This window comes from Pomacea canaliculata, linkage group LG5 (genome assembly GCF_003073045.1).
Source record: "Pomacea canaliculata isolate SZHN2017 linkage group LG5, ASM307304v1, whole genome shotgun sequence".
Lineage (NCBI taxonomy): Eukaryota > Metazoa > Mollusca > Gastropoda > Architaenioglossa > Ampullariidae > Pomacea > Pomacea canaliculata.
In genome coordinates, this window is record NC_037594.1 from 22,596,758 (window position 1) to 22,617,065 (window position 20,308).

Sequence of the window (20,308 nt, forward strand, 5' to 3'; positions counted from 1 at the left end):
GCTGTCCAAGAAAGAATCTCACGACAATTTAAATCCTGCTCCAATCCTGTCAATTTCAATTCTGCTGCAATCAATGCAAGGAAAAAGCTAAATAGAAGCAATATAAAATAGTTGTACCCACATATAATGATGAGATGGTCATATATGTGATAACCAATAAACTGGCCTTTCAAAGGCAGCATTTAACTTTGGCGATTTCTTACCAATCCACTTGTCCGAGACAACCCTGATGAAGTACTGGGGAGGCAGGGGCTCAAAAACAGGAACAAAGAACTTGACTGTGTGTTCATCTTGGGCAAACTTGCTATAACAGGTAAGAACAAAATAATAACCTGAATTTTCGCAAACATTACTTTTGACAACAAAAACAAATGCTATTTCTAAATCAGTGGTTCTTAACCTTGTTTGAGGTACCAAACCCACAAGTTTCATATGCACATTCAACGAACCCTTCTTTAGTGTCATCGCGAATTGCAGTGTGTCTTGACCTCCGTGGCGGAGGCTCCATCGAACCCCTGAGACCAACTCACCGAACCCCTAGGGTTCAATAGAACCCCGGTTAAGAACCACTGTTCTAAATACTTCATACTATAACCTGACAATTTCAGCCAACTATATAAGAGGCCTAACCAAAGATTTTATAAAGATGCTGACAATGTGCCAATCTCTGATCAGATGAAAATCTTTCACTTCAGTGAGCAGAGATTCGAATTATTATTTCTCTCTACAACGGCCCCCAAAACACAATCTTTTTGGAGGTGGTATAGTGAGAGAACTCCTATCACAAAGTATTCAAGGTGTGAAATGAGTGACCACAGATTTTCTATTTTCACAATCTAGATCTATGTGGAAATTGCTGAAATAAAAAAAGGCAATTGTAAATCCTAACCAATGGTCTTTCAAGCATTTTTTTCTAATGTGAAAGGTTACACAGACCACCCTGGCAAAGAGGGAAATAAAAGCATATTCTGACCTTTTCAGGAGGAAATACTCGTGGTGAAGAATCACCTCACTGTCAACATCTTCCACCAAAATCCAGAAGGCCTGCAAAGAGTTAACACATAGTGATCAAAATATTACACTTAAAGATGGGAAATATTGCATGACACCCTGATCTTTTCTGACACCAAAAAAACTGGCCTATGACTCCCTTTTGTTTAGAGAGGGTAGCTATGGAGAGATAGTGTGCATGAGGTGCAAATATCTGAACATCTTACTATTTCTTGTTTTTCCCACTCACCTCTGAATTGCCATGGATCTTCTCTTCCCACTGGAAGTCTGGGGTGATGGTTAACTCTACTTTCAGAGTTGACCTTGTGATGGGCTGCACATGTACAGACAGCTCCAGCTTGGGAAACTGACGGACGTACTTATGAATGGTTTTGCCCATTTTGGGTGTGCGGATCAGCTCTCCGATTTCGTTGTGGTTCAAGTCATATAGACGTTCAAAGGGAAAGTTCTTTTTTTCAATCTTGCGCACCACTTCTTCTGGTATACGACGAAACTGCCTTAAAGGTGACATAGATTGCCACCTGAATATTAAAAAAAATTTTATAATATTTTGTTTGGACAAAGAATGTTCAATCCTAATGAAATAATGCATTATCACAAAACCGTAAACTCAATCAGCACCAAAAATGTCAATAAGTTCTGGTATTTTATTACATAAACTACAGAGAGAGAGAGCATGCACTTCAGAATTCCACAGCATTTACCATAACACATTTATAAACTTGGACTCACATTCGTTTGTCAACCATTTTACAGAGGGCTAGTGCCTTGTCAGCGAGCTGTGCCCACCCACGGTATAACACAATTTCAAAGAGGGCACGCACTAATCGGCCAGCAGACTGGGTGATGAAGACCATATCCACCATTAGGGCAAAGCCCTCTAACTTCAGCTGTGAAATAAAGGCTTGCAGCAGGACATTCACCTGTTACAAGAAACAAATTTGTCTATTTATAGAATAAGAATATACTGGTAAAAGTGACCCTCATCCACCCACACCAAAGAGATTGGACTTGGAAGATGGTTCACTAGGTTACAAAACATGCACCAACCATTTGCAGGCTCATAAACATGCTGATTTAGGTGAAAGTTTACTATTTTTGTTTTTACACGTTAAATTTTAAGTTAATAATAATAATAGCTCAAACACACTTCTCCGTGTGAAGCTGAGCTCTGCTCACAGGACTTCAAACAAACCCTCAATTTAACATCCAACAAAGCACACAATTAAACATGGAACAACATACAGGTTACAGAGTGGCAAAAATGACCTGGCAAGGATGAGAGTTGGGAAGTGTGGTCAGCAGCAGTGTTGGATAGTTACACCAGGTATTTTTGAATTTGAATAATTTTTTAAGCAGGGCGTAAAAGCTTCAAATAAAATAATATAAAAAGGAGGTGGGGGGAATTTCAAACAAAGGGACTGTCAGAGAGATGGAAGGGGAGGGGGGGAGGGGAGAGAGAGAAAAGGAGCATCAGCTAAATAATCCAAGGGTCATACAAAAACACATGCTTAAAATCTGCACAAAAAAAAAGGCTGACACATAGCGCAATGAAGAGACAGGATGAACAGTGATACACACCTTAGCACTAGGCTCCTCAATGCTTTCTTTAATAGGAATAGGAACACGCTCTAATAGCTTCATCAGCTCCAGTTTTTCCTCCTGAAATAACATACATACAGATATACAACATATGCGCACTTTGATGATTTAAAAAAAAAAAAAAAAAAGCAGGAAATGCCACAATTAAATTGTGTATGGTGGTTATATATCTCCTACTGCATGTCTTCTGGAAAAATAAATTTTAAAAAAGTAAATTCTAATTAATGATTTCATATTAGGTGGTATAGCTGGCCTTTATTCCAAACCATTATTCTGAATGACAGTCTGTGCTAAACAAAAACAAGACTAAATGAGTCAAACTGCATCCCAGCTATGAAACAATGTGAAGGGACAGAAAAGAAATCCTACAAATTTTACTCACCTCCCTCACAGTGATATACTTGAATTCTGAAGACAAGGAAAACACCCTGAACAGCTCAATCTCACTCAGTGTTGGCTTCAGCAGCTGGTTATATGTGGACATCGACTCGTATGTACAATAGTAGTGGCTAGCAATACGGCCCAGCTCAGTCACCTGCACACATTGTAAACATTTACTAGGTATTATCACAAACTAGTCCCCTAAAAACTTTTCTTAAAGAAAAAAGTTTTCATTAGGTCTGTCACTTTTGTAAGGAGAGTAAATGGCATTATATATGGTGATTTTCTTTTAAATGGCATCTGTAGAAGGCTAAAACTCCTAAACACATCAGCCACTGTATCTATGTGTTCTTACAATGATCAGTACTAACAGACAAGCATAACCACTCCTCTGTTGGTACCAGACAAGGGATATGGGTATGAGTGTATGTATAAAACTTGTAGAATAATCAAATAAGCAACAAGATGGTAAGTGTTAAGTGGAGGACAAATGAGCAATATACTGTCATTTTAATCACTTACCTGCAGATGGCCAGTTTTGCGGTCATACTTGACCAGGTTGTTACGGTCAAGAGAACATGCTGCGGTATGGATGAGATCTTTTCTGCGTTGCTGCAGGAGGGGATCCTCTCTAAGCATGTCATGCGAGATCCCATACAGGGTTGGATTGCGAAGCATGCGAATGTAGAGGTATGTGTACTAAGCACGCCAACAAGAAATCTAGTTAGCTCAATTAAGACAGCAGAAAGCTTGCAAAACACAAGGGACTTGTTACAGAGCATTCATTATGATTCATTATTTCGAGAATAAACATTTATCTCTTAACTGCCACACCCAAAATGATAATTTCGATGTTTAAACTTAGGTTAGTCTCTCTTCAATTTTAACTGCCACAGAGAACGATCAACTCCACACACTGAGCCCTGCATGCAACAACTGTCATCACTTAAACTTTGGTCACTGCATGTTAATGAAACAGGATTACTCAGTAAACAACCACCAGTGTCTGCCGAGGCAAATAAGTTCATATAATACACTGTTTAGGATCAATAGAAGAACACTGTACTCCAGATCAAAATTGTGCTTTCAGCCAAAGCTCATTTCAAAAGCTTGGTATATCAAAGATACATCAAATGCCCATGCAAAGTGCACGTGTGGCTGAGTTCAGTTCTGAATTTCTAATATTTTGAAAGCAAAATGTGACTTACCCAGCCAATCTACTGCCTCCTTCACATTCTGCACTGTGCCAAGCACCACTTCAGCATTTAGATTATCTGACAATTTGCCGATAAACTGGCTTTCAATTGGCAGCTGGAAATAGCACATTTCAAACTCACAGCAGGCACAACTTCATGAAATCTCAATTACAAGAAATACTCTACAAATGAAAAGAGGTGATCTATTACTGTTGCATTTTTATGCATGTCCCAAAATGGGGCACAGAGCATGGATACTTAAAAGCAGCTAACCATACTAGACGGTAATGTTTGACATTAATTGCTACTTGTGTTATTAGTGATCAATTCATCTTGGGCTGGGGATAAATCTGTTTTCTGCACCGAGACAATATGGTCTTACTTTGGACGATAGGGACATGAGACCATTTGAATCAGGTTGTGGAATGATATGACTGGGGTGATGTGGTCTTGAAGCAAAAAATGTCCGGTGACCACTAAATGCCTGTTGGGGAGGAATGAGCTAAGTGTGATTCAAACTAGATCCATAGAGCAAAAACACAACATTAATGTTATCAATAAATGTCTTACCTGCTGGTTCATTAAAGACAAATAATACTGCAGTTCACTGTGATTGGTGATCATGATACCTTCTCCCTTTGTGTCATACTGCGGCCGACCAGCACGACCTAACATCTGTAGAACATTCCAGTTGCCTCAAGTTACAAGTTATGCAAGATTATGATTGTTTTCAATGTAAACCTATAATCTAAACAAAAAGTCTAGCAAAACAAGTTACAAGTTCTGCAAGATTATGATTATTTTCAATGTACACCTAGAATCTAAACAAAAAGACTAGCAAAACCTTTTGTTTTACCTGCATAACATCAAGAGCACTTAATTCAACCCATCGTCCTTTCTCAGGACTGTAAATCTGAGTGCCTCGAATGATGACAGTGTGGGCTGGCAAATTGACACCCCAAGCTAAAGTAGATGTCGATACCAACACCTGAACATGCCGGTCATTAAATAAATCCTCTACAAGTGTACGGTCAACTCTGAAACCAAAGAAATAATCAAATGTTCAAGGCCCAAGTTAATTTTATCAACGTATCTGGTGCATAAAAACATATGTAGTTTCTCTATCCCAGGGGTGGCCAACCTATAGCCTGAGAAGGTGCCTTATCCAGCCCACTCATTTTAACCAGACAACATAATTTCATTTTAACATCATGATTTTGATAAAACTACGTTCTGTCCCATGAGATTTTATATCATGTCCAGGGTGGCCCTTGGGCAAGAAAAGGTTGGGCACCACTGCTCTAGATATTAAAGGTGCATAATTTTTTGAAGAGTAGAATCATCATGTGTTAGCTGCATTTAAGTTTCCACTGAAATTAGATTCAAAACTGTCATCTAATTAATGCTCTTTTTTCCTCCCAAACTTGCATTCTTTTCAACTTTTATATTCAAAAGTGCACAGACTGTGTATGCTTGCACACCATATTTTGACACAAACATGCAGCACATGAGGCAGAACAGTATCCTTTATTAATCTAACAAAATAAATAAATATAGAATGAAATTACTTACTTTGTCATTCCTGCATGATGAATGGCAAAACCATAGGGAAGGAGATCTTTCAATTCCAAGTTCTGCCATACATAATAAAAACTCTCCATAAAGATAACAACCAGCATGACAAGTAACTGGCCAATTTTGGTTTTGTTTTGTTTTTTTTGTTCTTTTTAAATGGGGTCTAAGAAAATAAGAATTTTCACAATTACCCTATCTGTCAGTTGTAGACATACAAGTCTGTTTTGTGTCTTTACAAAAAGACAAGAATCTTGAGCATCTGTATATTTTTTTTTTTTTTTGTGTGGTGTGTGTGGGGGGGGGGGGGGGGGGGGCGGCTATTTAAAAAAAAAAAAAAACCTTTTTGCTTTAAGGTTGATAAACAGATCACAGGTGAGCACCTTGAAATGGGGTAAAATTTTATCTGTATTAATAGCTATTATTATCCAAAATTATTTTCTTCAAACTGACATCATGCAAAAGGAGTATTCTGGAGCAACTATGCAACATTCCCTACCAAACAGTAAGAAAACTGAAGGCTTAAAATAGTACAGTAACCAGTCAGTCATTAAGAAAAAATACCTTGACTTGTTCTGCCTCAGTACGAAGAACTTCTGTGGATGCTGAACCCTCCTTAAGGAACAAGCCCAATGTATCCTTCTCCAAACACATATCACGAATGGCTCTAGCAGTTTTGCCAGTTTCTTTCCTTGAATGTACAAAGACTAAAACCTGAAAGAAAAACCAAAGATACCTAAACTCACGATACAAAAGTTGCTGAATCACTAGAGAAAACTGGACGGTGTGAAGCATGCGTCATTGAAAAGCCAGGAATTACCACTCTGTATCTTACAGGTTTCATAATGACTTTTCCTCATCTCTTACTGTTAATTTTTTGCCCATTTCATTCTTAACTGGTACCAGCTGATGAACTATTGTTACTGGTTGCCAGGAACCGGACAGACATAAGTGTGCCACTTAAGTCTGTCTCAAGTAGTGGTAAGCAGGTCTTGCATGGTATGACCTGTCCATTTTTTTTTTTAAATATGTAAGCCAGCAAATTTTTTTTCTGCATTAACCACCTTCCAAGGTACCCCAAAGAATGGTCTTAGTGTTGTGCCAGATGGCACGGCCAAACCAGACCAGCTTGCATCGCTTTACTGTTTCCAGAAGACACTCCTGATGGTCAACATGGGTGCAACTGTGCTTTATATAAAGTCGAGGGGCCCTAGTCCTGCTTCATGAATTAGGCTCCATATTTCGTATGCTTCTCAGGTTGTAAGGCTCTCCCAACGTCTTCTTGACACTAGTGTAGCATGGAATGACAAGTATTTCAAACAACCATAATCTAGCAAAACACTGACAAACTGAAAAATGCAGTCTCACCTGGTTCTTTCCTGCGTGTTCCATCACCTTCTCATAGACAATGTCATTCATCAGCTGAAATCGTTTGATAGCTTTTTTCTCTGTTATGCCAATGAACTGCTGCTCCAGAGGCACTGGTCTGAAACTGTTGTCAAAGAAGAAGAGACCTTCTTTGGAATCCACCCTAAGAAACGTGGCCACATCTTCAAAGTTAGGCAAAGTTGCACTCAGGCCCACAAGGCGAATGTCTTCTTGAGTTGTCTCCATGTTTCGAATTGCTCTGCATTTGGGAAGAGGAAGGTAATATAAATTAATTCTAGGTTTCCAAAAATGGACTGAATCAACTCTCCCTGATACTTCACCCTTTTCTACTAGTAATGCATTCTTAACAAAAAGCAAATTGTTGACAACATGACTGCATTGAGAAGTAAAATTCTAAAATAATTCACCTTTCTTTGAGACTTACTAGATGACATGACCACAAGAGTTTCACTACTTTTTATGTTGTCAGCCACAGAACCCCCTCTCTGAAGAGGCAACATAGCTAGTTATTTCCATTGAATTATCCCCCTTGGGTAATAATTAAGCTATACTATCAACTGACTATCAGTTTTCTTTGCGTGGCTGGGATGGAAAATCATCTGGTAAGTCAAAAAGGCAATTTACTCTTACTTCACCAGATGATATGATTATGGGAAAATAAAGGAAGAATAAAGAGAATTAAAAAAATTTTGTTCAACTGCCTCAAACAAAAACATCTGACTGAGATAGCTTACGGTATGCTGCAGAAACCTGAGAAACACTGGACAGGAAATGCCTACAGACAGTGAAAGGAGATCTAAAGTCTCCAACTGCCAGTTAGGGCACCTGACCATCTATGTTTGCCAAGCACTCTTGATTCATTTAAAAAAAAACAAAAAAAAACAGAATGTAGGCTTACCACAACAGACCATTACAGAAGTGTGAAAAGGTGCTCACAGACTAAACTTGCGGACAGGGCATCAGTGAAAACAAGAAAGTAACTCTGCATTCCACTGATATGCAAAGAGATGTGATCATTTAGAGACATGAGGGTGTAAGACCCCTGAACCTTACCTCATGTGAGCAGCACTAGTGAAAACCCTATAACATCAGTGCCTTCAATACTGCCAACAATTCTAGAATGCTGATGTCAGCCAAAGTTCCCAAGCCTGTATAAACTAAGAAAATGTCTCACAACCTTCCAGGCTGTCAGAAGTATACAGGGTAAAGGCTGAATGGTGAGTCTGCAAGGCTGATTGAAACTGCATCTATCCAAAGGTTGCCTGCTTCCCTGCACTGTCCTGACCATAGTGCAAAAGATTAACAAGGCCCTCTAATAAGAAGTGGTTGATGTGTCCAACATTTTTTTTAAATGTGGTTTTTCAATGCTTGTGTCCCTTGATACCTGATCCCAGGGAAACAAATTTCACTAGAACCCGAGAGGCCTGTGTTATAGTCTTATATAATTCCCAGGGGGTGCAGGGCATCAGGCAAATATTACAAGTTTCTTTTGAATAAAATCTCCAGAGAACAGCAGTATTTCCACAGTACCACAATACAGATACAAATCAAGGTGATCTACATAAGAAAACACCTAAATACACATGGATGAAAGTCAAACCACTGCAGTAGTAAAGTGACTGGCAGCAAAAAAGCAGCTCTAGAAGAAACACTGATCCATATAGCTGAAAGCACAGGCCTTTATAGACCAAGGAAAGTAACTTATCAAGGTTCACCATGCCTTTAACTTCTGCTCTTCGAACGGGAATTCTATAGCTGACATTGTAAAAGGCAGTGAAACTCCTATGGTCATGTCATCTGGTAAAGTCCAAGAAAAAAACATCTGTTCAGCTTCCTTATTATGCACCTTTTCTTTGGAAGGTAATATAATTTTTTTTTTTATAATTTGGAAGGTAGTATTAAATTTTTTAAATAATTTTATAAAAAACAAACAGCTGGTTCACTTTCTCTCCCATTTCTGTCCTAGCATCACAATGCCAGGAGTAAGCAAGGACAGTTAATTCACACTAAAGCACATGTTGGTTCTTTTCCTGAAAATCAGCAAAAGCCAGTCCTACCTTGCAACAAGAGCCTCAAGTACAGGACCTCTGTCATCGTGCAACAGATGGATCTCATCCTGTTCAGGCAGAAATCCAATATAAGGAACAAAGTTGCAAAAGACTCAATGCATTGTTAATCACAGCCCTAACCTCTCATATGCATCAGGAGTAAACAGTATTTAAATTCAGTAAAGACTCAATGTGGTGTTAATCACAGCCAAAACCTTCAATATGTATCAGCAGTAGACAGCTAACAAGTGAATATTCGAACAGATGAAATGGAAACTGCTGAAGAAAAAATGTTTAATCCATTACTCTTAGCATGAATTATAGATAACCAATGTCCCACTTACAAATATCATAAGTTTGACCCACTGAGTGTAGGTTTTCTCTCCACCTTTGCGTGTAATAATGTCCCATTTTTCAGGAGTACAAACGATGATCTGGGTGGCATTAACCTGTTCACGGGTCAGCTGGTGATCACCAGTCAACTCAGCCACTTTGATGCCATAGGAGTTTAAGCGCTATGTCAACAAGCAGAAAAATATATAAATGGGATAGACTGTAAGTGTACATAAGTAGTAAACCAGTATGACAGAAAAAGGAAGAAACAGACTGCTCAGCTGAAAGTCTATCAAAATTATAAAATAACAAGACTACCAAATACAATGTAAGATAACAGGAGGTGCAGAAAAAAATTTTCTTATCCACAATTATACTGAACTGGTCAAATATTTTACAGCTACCAATACAAAAAATATATCTATCATGTAAACTGCAGCATCTTACACACAGTTGTTTATGAAATAACTGCTTGCAAAGTACGCACTTTGTACATTAAATCAATGCACGGCGCAAAAATCCTGCTAAAGCATAGGACAGCAGTGCCTTGTCAAAGTTTTGTCACCTACTGTGGATTGTTATTTCTAGATGTACAGTAAGATTCCATGAGATAATTTTAAACTTATCATACACAGCATTTTCATAGTTTTAGTGACAAAAGCCATTAAACTAAATGTATATATCTGAAATAAAAGTGATAAAATAAAGTGATTTGGCTCAAGTCAAAGACTGCAAGAGATGGTGTAGATGCAAAAAATAGTACTTTTTCTTCAGGAGTAAACACATACAAGGTGACAGAAGGATTGTTTTTATTTATACTACATACTGGTGTTATATGACAACAGCAGCATTCAACATTAATATCTGATGTTTCTTTGGCCATGGAAACTGAAGCTCTTCTACAAATTTATCAATGTTGGATCTACCAGTTCACTGGAGCCAAGGTGACTGAATAAAAATTTATAGTGCAGTGAACTAGATGTAATGGACATCAACATGTCTTCAGTGCACTGCTGCATGTTCAGTGTCTCTCTTATTTACCGAGTCAATGTTAGTGACACAAAAACAAGAAAAATCTTGATATCAGTGGTGTTGAATTGTTGTCAACATTTGTTACATTAATTTTCACTGGGAACCATGAGCAACATAAAAATTACAATCAAGTTAAAGGTTGCATTAGGAGGAAAGTGCTAAATGAAAGTTTAAAAAAAAATTCCCATTAACAGGTTTCCTTTTTGTGATTTTGAGTTTGATATATTAATTAGCATGCTTTTGTATTAGTTTGGTCACAAGCTAAAGTATGTGTATATATTAAATCTTTTATCATTTAACACATACAATAGCTTGTGACCAATATCTTTTTCTGAAACTTTTATTTCTTTCTGCAACTTCCCAAATATTACTGTTGACATTCAGCATGTTCACAACTACCATCCCTCTCTTCACCCCTAAACATATGTACAACCATATCAGGTTTGCCTCTAGCCTTTTCTTCTATTGGCCTTCAATCATCTTCCCACTATCAACATCAGTTAACTTATCTATGTTTTTAAGAGTCTTTCTATGTTTACTGAAATTATAATATCAACTACCATTATCAATCTAATTCTTTAACCTAGCCCAAAAAGTTATAAGTGGATGAAAAAATTAATGTAGTCTTTCTTTATTAACAGAGCATGGAGATATAGCTTGTTGCCACAACAAATAACCACAAAGTTATGTAAGATGCACAGAAAATTACAAAGGACGCTGTAAAACATCAATATTTACCTTGGTAAAATTGCCCACCATCTCTTGTACAAGTGATCTCATGGGAGCAACATAGATGATTTTAAAGTCATTGACTCTGATGGTCCCATCTGGATTCACATATTTGCCAATCTCGCGCAAGATACACAGCAGAGCCACATTTGTTTTTCCAGCACCCTATTCAAAATAAATAAGAAAAATTTATGAAATTGTTTTTCTTTGAGATTTAACAGATGATACATGATCATGTTTTCTTGATTATTATTTCCGTTGAACAACCAACTTGTCTTACAGTAGGCAATACGATTAGCTAACCATCAGTTTGCATGAATGGCACAGCCAAAGTAGTAGGAAGGAGGGAAGGTTTTATGTCATGTCATCTGATAAGTCATTTATTTCTTCATGGACTTCTACCAGATGACATGATCGAAGTACAGAACAGAAAAGGAAGAAGGGCTGAAGCAATCATTCAAGCAATTACACGTCCTTTGTGTAAAGTTGGGCAACCGCCACTGGACTGACTGAATCCAGAGCTGCTGCAAAGGAAGATAGGTTACAGAGATAAAATCAAGCAAAAGTGGAACTGAACCACCAACATACTACAATAATAACCTCGAGCCTAATGTATAAAAGAAGACTATGATTCAATTGGAGGAAAGGGCAAGAACGACCTGATCTGTCTCCGTTATCTATCCCTTAGTACCAAGCAAATAGAAATATAATCCTGAGCATGTGTACTGGATCATGGCACCCTAATGACGAAAATTGAAGGGGTCCTCCGAACTTTTAATGTGTACTGTACGCAATTTTTTGCGTGAGCAGAAGCCCTGAATTAATCAGGGATTTCCCAAGGGCACACAAAAAAAATCCATGGCAAGAAACAGTACTTAAAATATAAACATGAGCAACTTTTAGCTGTGAACAAGACTGGGACATGGAAATGCAACATGTATCGACTGTACGGATAGCCAAAAATAGAAAAGCTTGTGGTCAGCTGATGTTATAAACCAGATAGGTAATTCAAGATAGGGAGGTGAATGGTGTTTTATGCCGAGCCAGCAACTAAGGCTATATAAGGGCAAGGCAGCCAGCCCTGTAAACAGAAGTGTTAAAGAGGAAGTCCTACAGCTGATATTTAGAACTTCAGAAGAAAAGTGAAAACAAATGCTACATGGTGTTCTAAAGTTAAAAACAAAGGTTCAGAATTTACCCTCCTCTAAAAAAGATCGACATCTTCATGCAACTTACGGTTGGAGCACAAAGTAGAAGATTCTGATCAGTCTCCATAGCTGCTTTGAACAGACGACTTTGAATGCGGTTTAAACTTTTGAATCCTTCAAAGGCTGGCTGAGCATATTTGGGCAATCTGTCTATAGGGACTAAGGACTGTAAAAAAATAAAATAAAATAAAATAAAAATAACATTTTGAAATACCTAAGGCATCAACACCATATTTACAACAAAATGAGATGCCTATACTATAAATGATATCTTCCACACAAGATTTAATAAATGATATTTATTATTTCAAATGTCCAATGATCTTGGGTAGGAAAAAAGGCATGTAATCATGTTCTAATCTATCTTGTTGAAATTTTACAAAACGCCCAAAAAAGGTATTAAAAAAAAGTCATATTCTTGTTTTCCATGGTCTAGAGTTTCCATCATAACTGTAAATGTGTTCATACCTCATTATCATCAAAAGGCTTGGGCTTCAAAGCTGGTACATGGACCTCTTCATACCCTAATAAAACAAATTACCATTCAATCATTTCAGTTATGCTCATGTTACCATTGCACATCTAAATGTCAACAATTATGTGAAATTCAATCATGCTTTAAAAAAGTTTTTTTTGTAAATAATCATGTACACATTTGAAACTGTGCCTGTGTGCATGTGCAGGTGCGATGAACAAAGAATGAAGCAAGAAAGAAAAGAGATATAATAGCCTGAGCCTGAACCCCACCTTTTCTCTGCTTGCGGTAAGACCCATCAGGCAACTGGCAACGCTTGTTTGCCATAAAGTGAGACCCCTGTGAAAAGATCAGGTCTTCAAGGTCCAGCATTTGCACAGGACCAACCTCCTGCATCAGAAATAAGTTCAGCTTTTTGCATGCAACAGACAGTATCAAAGATTCAAAGCACAAACAAAAAGATACTTATCAAGTAAAAGTACTTTCTACTTTATCATTCAAGTTGTATACGACTACATTGACATTCTGACTACAGAATCTTCTTCCAGAAGCTAATAAATTTTCATCCAGTCAGCGGTATTATTTCACTTTGAAATCCTTAAAAGATTTTACCTATGAACAACCTATGTTTCTACATGAGAGGTTTGGCCCTTTTTATTCACTAAGCCAAACAGTAGTTATTTTTCTGTTATTTGTGATCGATGGGAAAAAAGAACTTTATTACATGCATATAAACGCAGTTAATAAAAAAATCACCATCACTCTCTCAGAAACTCACTCTTTGTAGGAAATAAAGCATAAATGATGCTAGCAGTTTTAAAAGCAACCACATATTAGCTCACAATATCATCATCAACATCCATGGACTCCAAGTCTGCAGCTACTCGAGACTGTCTGGCCTGCTGGCGTCGTACTCGTTCTTCTGTGACAACATCATCATGCTCTGTCTCTTGAAGAGCATGCAAAATTTTAGCCAGTTCAGTATCACTCTGCATCTGTTCTTCAATCTTGCTCCGCTCACTGGCAGTTTGTGCTGACGCCAAAAGGGTGCAGAACAAAACTGGAAATAACCAGATTATCAGTGTTCAAGATATAAAATCATAAAAAGACACGAAATTCTGTTATCTGTTAGCATAAATTGTGTTTGTATTTACTATATGAGTGTATTTGTTGTATAAGTGCATGTGTCTGGATGCTCGCGTTCAAATTTAGTTTAAATAAACTGTAGTTTTCTTATCTAGGAGGCGCTGTGAGCAAATTATTTTAGAAAAACACTATAAAAATGATCATTATTATTATGCTGGTAACTAGGATTTAAGAAATGTTTAAGAAACTTACTCATTTGACGGTACTGACGGAGAATTTTAATAAAGTCAAACTGTGTAACTCCAAGGAGAAGTACCAACTTGTTCTCGCATTCACGGTCATCTCCTGCAGTCTGCAAAAATAAACTGGCACTTTTTTAAACATGTTTTGTGTTAATAGTCAACTTTTTAAAAACTTTTTGTTACAAACATTTCCTTGAGATTGTAATGGTTCAACCTAAAGGGAGGGGAGGAGAGACAATATCTAACTGGAAAGGATAGAGCATCTTCAAAGTCAAATCACTGTCACAGGATCATAGAACTGCATAAAACATACAAACAACAAAGAAAAATTGTAAGTAAGCTTCAACAAATATTAACTTCTGAATATATATATATAGAGAGAGAGAGACCGGAGCTTACCAATGCATAATGATATCAGATGAAATATTATAAAATAATTCAATAATCTCAAAGAAACTGAAGATATAGATTAATTGGATATACATATTTTCTTCTTATTACTGGAATGACATCTTTCTTCCAGTCTGTGTACTACTACTTCTGCTATGTGCACCTTACCACTTTACTTCCTTTGGCAAAATTTGCACTTAACTTGTCACTTTGAAAACTATCCAATCATCCACATCAATTCTAGATGGTTGGACTCAAGCCCCTTCCAAGAATGGCAACAATTATTTTTAAAGTGGCCCATTGTGTGTTAAAATGTGCCAGCTACAGTATTTTATGGGCGCATTATCATGCTGACTATGAAAAGCAAACTTTTGCAAGAATCACACAGCCTATAATAATTTAAGACTCATTGAAGCTTCTGTTCATCAACTGATCTTGCCTGGGATGAGAAGGTGGGCATGGTACATCTTTGCTTGGTGAGTAAAACTTAAAAACATTTACAGACCCTGCTCGTGGCATCCACTAAGGCAGGAAGCATAAAAAAAGTGCAAGCCATGTTCATTTCATCAATGGCTAGAATAAGATGTGTGTATTTTTATTTTAAAAAAAGCAAACTAACCACCTTAATAAGACAACACATCCTAACATCACTATGTGACTATTCTGAGGTGTGTCTGCTATTAAAACACTCTACCTTAAGTATGTCAAGAACTTCTCGTGCTTTGGTCTGAGCTGCAGTGGGATCATCTGGATAGAACTTGCTCAGCTTTCTCTGAATCCAAAAGGCATCTATGTTTCTTGGATGAAGACCTCCTTCTGACTTTCCACGATTTTCTTCTGAAATCTATTTTTGAACAAAATCTAATATTTTAAAAAAATTATCAAGAAATAAATTCAACTTTATTTTGTATATCATTAAGCCATACATACACAAATGGTGCACCAAGCTAAATCTCACATTCTTAATTTTGACAGAATTAGGAATAAAGCAAATTTATATCGCAACAGCGGGAAAGACTCAAAACGTTTTTGATCAAATTCAAAATAAATAAAAACACATCTTCAAACACAGACCAAACATAACAGATACATAGTAACAGAAATGCACACAAGGCGAAAATACATGATACATACACCTTGAGGTAATCAAGTGTTATTTTATGAATAAAATGACCATAAGTTCTACAAAGTAATGTTGTTTAAGAAGACACATGATGACACATAATCAATATTCAGCAGAACAAGTAAATTAAGATCAACTTTTCTGCTGTCTAGAAAAGGGCCAAGTTTGTGCAAGTGATAATCATATCAAATATAAATCTTTGTTGTGCAAAGTGTTACAACAGTGAGATGCACACCTCAAATGCAAGCATCTGGAACCTAATGAACTTACATTTGCATGAAGTGTAGCATCAATGTTAGCTTCTTCTCCTTCATTTTCTTCATCATCTTCATCTTCCTGCACCTCTCCGTAAACATCTGCAGCATCCTGGAGACCAACAAAATGTGCTTTCAAAAATGACAATCACGAAGAAAGGATTCACGAATTACGTAGTAATTTTATCATTTGTTATAGCAAAAAAATCCTTTTCCTTTTCTTGTCTCATTTTGACTGAGCTGCAAAGCAAGCATGTGACCTTAACCATGCAATTCGAAAGGCACAGGTCACTAAACTTTTGCCTGGGAAATCTACTTTTCATTGACAATCAGCCTATACAAGTAGGGTTATCAAAGACCAATTTGGATTTACTTATTAATATGACATCTCAAAATATCAAGGATCTGCATTTCAAAACATATGATCAACAAAATTATTTGAATGATCAGTGTAAAAGGCATGGAGACAATGATCGCAGATGGTAACCAGAAATTTTATTGGGAATGAAGATTTTGAAAGCCCAGTGATACGAAAGCATATGTGCATATTACATATGTATATCACCATTTCACACGTATATCATCTATTGCATGTGATAAATGTCTTTATTTACTCATAGTTTTATAATAATATAATAAAACCAGGGCTTCTGCTTACACAAAAAATTGCGTACAGTACGCATTAAAAGTTCGGAGGACCCCTTCAGTTTTCGTCAATGGGGTCCCCTTTAAATTTGGGCGAAGAACAGGGACCCCTTCTTCAGATTTTTAAGGGGACCCCAAAGAATTTAGCCTTAGCAGAAGCCCTGATAAAACATTTTATCATCTAGCACTGTTATTATATTTTTAAATATAGTGGTAAATGTTTTCACTGGTCTCCCTATCTGTTCCAAATCTATTGCAGTGCATGCAGCATGTGCAGATTCTTCTTCTATCTTGGCTGATTTGTCTTGGAAGTCTATTGATTCTTCGTGGGTTTTTTTTTTTTTGGCATTTTTCACCAATCCTGTTTCTTGGCATTATGCATTTAGTCTTATTCTGTTTTCAAAATGAATCTGCAAGACTGCTAAATCTTCTTCCTCAAAGGACACAACCATGAAATCCATTTCTAACGGCACTGGCAAATTGTGCTGTTCCCGATAGAATAAATTGTCTCCTTGCATTTACTGTTCCTAAGCATTGGCTTTTCAGGCAGTTTTATTTTCTGTCTCACATTCATCTTAAGATTTTATCTCAAAACAGAAATTCACCAAGCCCCACACCCCTCTACTAGGATGGAGAGAACTCACATCCATGTTATGAGCATATAGAGACTCACCTCGTCATCAGATTCTTCAAACTGGACGTTCACACCATATGTTTCATCAATATTATCAGCTGCAAATTAGAGAGAAGGAAACAAAAGTCAACAGCAGTTACATATCTTGCTATGAAAATTTGCTAAAGCCATAAAAGAAACTAAAGAGACTATAATCAAGTGATCCCAGAAAACTTACACATAGGAGCTTTATCTTCTTGGCCCCAGTCTGTGATTTTTCTCCCAAGGTTGACAAGAAGGGCAAACCGTTCATCTGGTGTTTGACCAAGCATTGCCTCTACGTCTTTTTTCTTCTCTCTTTCCTTCATACGGTCATTCTTCAGTACAGCCAACACTTCATCAGCAGCACCACATAAAATGTCACGGGGCTGTCCAATGTAAAAATATTTGAGTGACTTTACAGTAGGCTCAGAATTTTCATCCCTTTAATAGCTAGCAAAATAATGCATTTTACTGATTTTGGTATCAAATTAAAAAGCACAATTAAATGGTCTCATCAAATGCTAGTCTTCATGTAAAATGCTTGTTTAACAAACAATCTAAAAAGTTTAATTAAAATGTAACTCTTCTTGGGGATGAATATCTTAAAATTTAATTCTAGACTATATTGCATTAAGATATATAATTTTTTTTTCAAGTCCTCACGAAGCATATTTATGCTTACATTTAGCCATTGATCCTCAATAATACATATGATTACAACTACCCAAAAAGGCATGAAATTTCTAATCTAACCAACACAAATTTGACTTACAGTAGGCAAATAATATAGTAGGATTTACTTGATTAATTTTTTTTCTTTTGTAAGTTATAAAGATATTACTTTAATACCTGATCACCCAGTGCAGCCTGAATAAAACTCAGCAGAACCTCATATGTCTGACGTGTTTCTGCAGTTTTAGGTCTGTACAGAATGCCAACCATTTCATCAATGCCATCTGAGAGAAGTGTAGTACCCTTCATCTTCACCATGTCATGTTGAGCTTCATCTCGCTTTCGTCGTCTTAAAGAACAAGGGCAACACAAGGCATAAATGTAACACAGCTGCATTTCAGAAATGCTGGTCTAGGTAAAATTACAAATTTACACTTACAAGAACACCATCAAATGTCAATTATTGTGAATATATACAAACATGTTTTTATAAAGAAACAATCAAAATTCTAGTCGGTAAAAGTATTCCAAATCACAAACAAACCTAGTCCCAATTTGTATGCTAAACGCAAATAGCATCCATGAAAATGAAAAACATGTCACAGAACTATCATGATTTGCAATATTTAATCTTCATAACTGAGAAGAGGAGTAAGATAGCAGATGAAGCACAGAAAACTGGCTTTAAGGTCAGTAGAAAAAAGACCAAAGTGATGAGAATCAACAACAAGCAGAAACTTCAACTTCAGGGAGATAACATCTTGGAAACAGCTTCACATATCTGGGGAGCATTGTCAACAAGGATGGTGGAGCAGACGATGACATCAACTAAAACTTAACTTTCAGATTTTTTTCAACCCAGCACAATACTTCAATCTCATCATAAAACCGTGTCCGCTGGAGAGATGTTGTTATGGCCCTATATGTAACAAGGACTAAACTAAACTGAGAGGAAGACAAGGACTGGCTACTCTTAGTGTGCTCATGTATTATTTCAGAACACATCTTGCATATGGGAGTAACAATTAAATGATCCTGACGTGCACAAAGTTTAAAAAAAAAAGCTATGCTATTTTAGTATTGGCACTTTAGTTGTTTTTAAGCTACATGCCTCTTTGTATGCACTGAGTCTGTTAAAGCAACTTTAAGCAGGCAGAAACTTTAGTCTCAAAACACAAGTAACTGATTCTTGTATAGTTTAAAGTTTTGCACAAAGATAGGTCAGAACAGCAAGTCATCACTCAAGCGTAACTTTAGTTTTAAGCTGGCTTGTTTTTTAATGTAGGAAAAATCTACTGACTTGATTTTTCTCTCTTCCATTTGAGGTGGCTTTGTCTTTTCTGCTTTGTCCCCCATTCGAGTCCCCTGCAGCTTGCCTGTAAGAGACATAACCTCACCAGTCGCTTCATCTCTGGCTCTTCTATCAATGAGTGAACGATCAACACTCAACACAAGGTTAGAGTTCTGCAACAAATTTTTAAAAGTTAATGTATACTGAATTAAATCACCCAGTCTTCTACCTGTAAATGTGTGAATCTTTAAATATTTTGATATCTTTAAATCTCCCCTCTTATTTAGTTTCTTTGAAGAACATTTCATAATGCTATCTAATGCATTTCCTCTTTTGGGAAGTTAAGCAATGCACGCTATACTCCCTATAACAGTCTGGTCATGACCCATATATTAAACTAAAATTGATGTCAGTGGCTATTCTGACACTAAGCAGCCAGACAACTGATGCATTAGATGTAGTAAAGAATACGTGACCTCTTTTGTTTTAGTGACAATATAACACAGTAACACTATATCATTTTCTATTTGATATTGTTCTGTTTTATAATAGTTCACATAACGATTTCACATATTGCGTCAATTACTGTTTATTGATGTTCTTTGAAAACTGGACAAACTTAAAAGCATAAATACAATATGAATAAAGGGGATATCAGTCAAAACAACTTAGTTACTTAATAAATTTATGCTTTGGAGCAGTGAAAGGTGCAGGTCAACCGAAAGTTCGAAGACGCAAATTGAAAATGAGAGATCAACCATTAATGCTCGAAAAGTACCCTGTCCACTAAGAGTACTTACTGCTTTGTATTCATATTGAAGGGATCTAGCCGTGGCATCCGCCATGGTGGTTTTGTTTTGAATTCAGACCACCTTAAGAAGATAATACAGTGTCCTCCTTATCGATCTTTATGATTTTCAAAGTCTCTGGTCGCACGCTTTACGTACGACTTCCGGAGGCGCAAATGTACTTCC

General features: G+C 36.9%; 1 protein-coding gene across 1 annotated transcript in view; it reads right to left on the minus strand.

Moving 5' to 3' along the window:
* Positions 1-20,305, minus strand: part of LOC112563560 (U5 small nuclear ribonucleoprotein 200 kDa helicase-like) — a 39,519-nt gene extending 19,214 nt beyond the window's left edge. The window contains exons 1-28 of the mRNA XM_025237615.1: positions 20,135-20,305; positions 19,344-19,507; positions 18,221-18,392; positions 17,568-17,757; positions 17,390-17,448; positions 16,088-16,183; positions 15,389-15,538; positions 14,315-14,414; positions 13,819-14,036; positions 13,249-13,366; positions 12,970-13,025; positions 12,530-12,667; positions 11,303-11,458; positions 9,544-9,714; positions 9,209-9,267; positions 7,131-7,389; positions 6,327-6,476; positions 5,763-5,824; positions 5,047-5,227; positions 4,761-4,865; positions 4,201-4,305; positions 3,517-3,693; positions 2,996-3,148; positions 2,593-2,673; positions 1,744-1,934; positions 1,241-1,532; positions 974-1,044; positions 204-304 (exon numbers count right to left, since the gene is read on the minus strand). Coding sequence (XP_025093400.1) covers positions 204-304; positions 974-1,044; positions 1,241-1,532; positions 1,744-1,934; positions 2,593-2,673; positions 2,996-3,148; positions 3,517-3,693; positions 4,201-4,305; positions 4,761-4,865; positions 5,047-5,227; positions 5,763-5,824; positions 6,327-6,476; positions 7,131-7,389; positions 9,209-9,267; positions 9,544-9,714; positions 11,303-11,458; positions 12,530-12,667; positions 12,970-13,025; positions 13,249-13,366; positions 13,819-14,036; positions 14,315-14,414; positions 15,389-15,538; positions 16,088-16,183; positions 17,390-17,448; positions 17,568-17,757; positions 18,221-18,392; positions 19,344-19,507; positions 20,135-20,179 — 3,820 coding nt within the window. The 5' untranslated portion in view covers positions 20,180-20,305. The remainder of the gene's footprint in view (positions 1-203; positions 305-973; positions 1,045-1,240; positions 1,533-1,743; positions 1,935-2,592; positions 2,674-2,995; positions 3,149-3,516; positions 3,694-4,200; positions 4,306-4,760; positions 4,866-5,046; positions 5,228-5,762; positions 5,825-6,326; positions 6,477-7,130; positions 7,390-9,208; positions 9,268-9,543; positions 9,715-11,302; positions 11,459-12,529; positions 12,668-12,969; positions 13,026-13,248; positions 13,367-13,818; positions 14,037-14,314; positions 14,415-15,388; positions 15,539-16,087; positions 16,184-17,389; positions 17,449-17,567; positions 17,758-18,220; positions 18,393-19,343; positions 19,508-20,134) is intronic.
* Between the last annotated feature and the right edge of the window lie 3 nt (positions 20,306-20,308).